This window comes from Phytophthora infestans, genomic scaffold (genome assembly GCF_000142945.1).
Source record: "Phytophthora infestans T30-4 supercont1.1390 genomic scaffold, whole genome shotgun sequence".
Lineage (NCBI taxonomy): Eukaryota > Oomycota > Peronosporomycetes > Peronosporales > Peronosporaceae > Phytophthora > Phytophthora infestans.
Window position 1 is genome coordinate 1,845 of NW_003302616.1, and position 2,554 is coordinate 4,398.

Here is a 2,554-nt window from a genome sequence, read left to right on the forward strand (position 1 = left end):
ACCTTACTACTTGGATACCCGTAGTAATTCTAGAGCTAATACATGCATCAATACCCAACTGCTTGTCGGGCGGGTAGCATTTATTAGATTGAAACCAATGCAGTCTTCGGGCTGGTATTGTGTTGAGTCATAATAACTGTGCGGATCGCGCTTTTGCGCGATAAATCGATTGAGTTTCTGCCCTATCAGCTTTGGATGGTAGGATATGGGCCTACCATGGCATTAACGGGTAACGGGGAATTAGGGTTTGATTCCGGAGAGGGAGCCTTAGAAACGGCTACCACATCCAAGGAAGGCAGCAGGCGCGTAAATTACCCAATCCTGACACAGGGAGGTAGTGACAATAAATAACAATGCTCTGGCTCTTCGAGTCGGGCAATTGGAATGAGAACAATTTAAATCCCTTAACGAGGATCAATTGGAGGGCAAGTGTGGCAAGCCTGGCTTGCTGTTTTCCAAGGCTTTTTCAAGTCTACACTGGAATGGGAATCAATACTGTTGTTCAAGGTTGAGCCCATACCTTCTGCCAAGTCCCGGTACGGCTACAGCCTCTTTGTGATGCTTCACATTGTACGGACTGTGGTTCTTCGCTGTTTATGGATGCACCGGAACGACATCCGCTTCCATGAACTCTCAGTCAACCTTATCGACGTACAAGCACAAGTCAAGGCGGTAGTGACACTCCACGTTGAGCGCTACTATCAAGATCTTCTGCTTAAAACACTGAGCCATTCTGGGTTTCAACGTCGGCACTTGCGGGACTTAGTGAGCAGTCTTGGACTCACCCTCGTACTCCCAGCAGAAACCGATACTGAAGACGCCCAACTGGAGCAAAACACAGCATAACTGTGTGCCATGGGGCCAACACTCCCAGGCTACAATTAACTCGCCCCTGACGATCAAGAGACTCACGACGGCTGCCACGTCGCCAAGGAATTACGCTCAAGTTTACGGCTACTACGCTCAAGGTTACGGCTACTCGGGACCCCACTCTCGACTACCATACAATGGGCACTTTCCAACCGCAAGAAAGGAAAGTGATTTTACCACTCTGGTATTACTAGAGTGGTTTTAGGCTGTTTTTTCTTCTACTGAAGATGGAAGAGGGGGCTCTCGGAACTCGGTCCGAGAGTCTCCGACCTCGAACGTCGTTCGTCTTTTATCTTCAGGGATTTCTTGGGATTTAGTTGAAGGGCGATGCCCGAGAACCTTGGCTCTCAATGTCCTCATTAGCCACAGATTCTTGCACAATTTTCTCCAATGGTGTTTGAGTTCCGTCTTGCAAGCCTACCGTGGTATCAACTACTATAGGAGGCTTTTTTAAAAGACCATCATCAGTCTGAATAGACGAATCCTGAGTGGATTGTCTAAAGACTGAGATGGTATTCATGACATCTGATGCCCATTGAGCATCTGCGTACATTCCTCGCTTTTGCTCCTCTCGTCTTACACGGCGCTTGACGCGTTCAAGCAGATCGAGGCGTTTTTGCTCGCGTTGAGCTAGTGAAGTAAAATTTGGGAACATTTTCCGATGATGCTATATACCAATCTCGAAATTAATTCCTGAATCGTGGTTTATATTCAATCTTCCCTAGTTGAGCTGATCGCTGGGCGTGTTGCTCCTCCCAGTTCTGCATCGTGTATTTATGAACTATTGCATTCCTTCTCTCGAGCAAGGATATATACGATTGTTGGCACTCATCGAAGGCGAGATCAAAAATCTCTTCGATCTCCTCTTTGGAACGAGGATCGTTGCAGATGAATCGATATGGTGTGTGCTGTTCCAGCTGATCCAGTCGATATTTGATATAATCACAGCGATTGATATCTACTATCATTCGATGATAAGCGTTAAGCTTCTCACTGAGAGTACGAACACGTCGATGCATCTTCTTGAGCTTCTTTTTGAACAGCTGAGTCTTGTAATCTTTTTCATGTTGGAAGCAATATCCGGAGGGTAGAGCCTCTCGCGAGCATTGCTCGTCAGATTTGGTCCTTGCGCGGCAAGTCATGGCAAGGCAGAGTCCGCTCGGACGGGGTTTCATCCGCGTCATAAGGCGACTTATGTCGTCGAATCGCAAATAAAGAGCCGGTTCCTACAAAGCTCCAAATGAGCTCAAAGTGGTTCAATCTGAAGCGACGGACGCAACTATATATCGAGGGGATATTATCGAGGCGGAGAGGATATTGGATGCCAAAAAAATGCGGAAGGGGTAGTATAAATACCTAATCAAATGGGTCGGTAATGAGCCAGACTCCTGGGAGCCACAAGATAATCTCAGACTTATTAAAAGGAACAAGATGAGTACTTTGGAAAAGAATTACTTCACGACCGTAGGAGCCAGTAATTAAGCCTCAATATCAAGTGACTTAAGATCATTAGGTAGCTTTATCGCTAGAGGCTTCACTTCCTCTTTTAGCACAAAGTGGTATGGTTCATTTTTTTTTAGCAGAGTTCCTTACTACTTTAAGAGGGGTAGAGTACTCGCTGTTATCAATAACATAATCGCACTCAGGTTCATCAATATATTCAACGTCATCGAGACAGATGTCC

At 46.1% G+C, this 2,554-nt stretch overlaps 1 protein-coding gene and 1 non-coding gene across 2 annotated transcripts; one reads left to right on the forward strand and one right to left on the reverse strand.

Annotated features, from left to right (window-relative positions):
* PITG_33525 lies at window positions 1–431 on the forward strand (the record flags this gene model as incomplete). Its single annotated transcript, XR_009934919.1, has 1 exon — window positions 1–431. It is a non-coding gene; the product is annotated as an 18S ribosomal RNA (ribosomal RNA).
* A 1,125-nt stretch (window positions 432–1,556) lies between these two features.
* PITG_22123 (uncharacterized protein) lies at window positions 1,557–2,012 on the reverse strand (the record flags this gene model as incomplete). The annotated part of the gene is made up of 2 exons (XM_002894663.1): window positions 1,557–1,586; window positions 1,653–2,012. 2 exons carry the CDS (start codon window positions 2,010–2,012, stop codon window positions 1,557–1,559), a joined length of 390 nt encoding a protein of 129 aa, XP_002894709.1.
* Window positions 2,013–2,554: the final 542 nt, after the last annotated feature.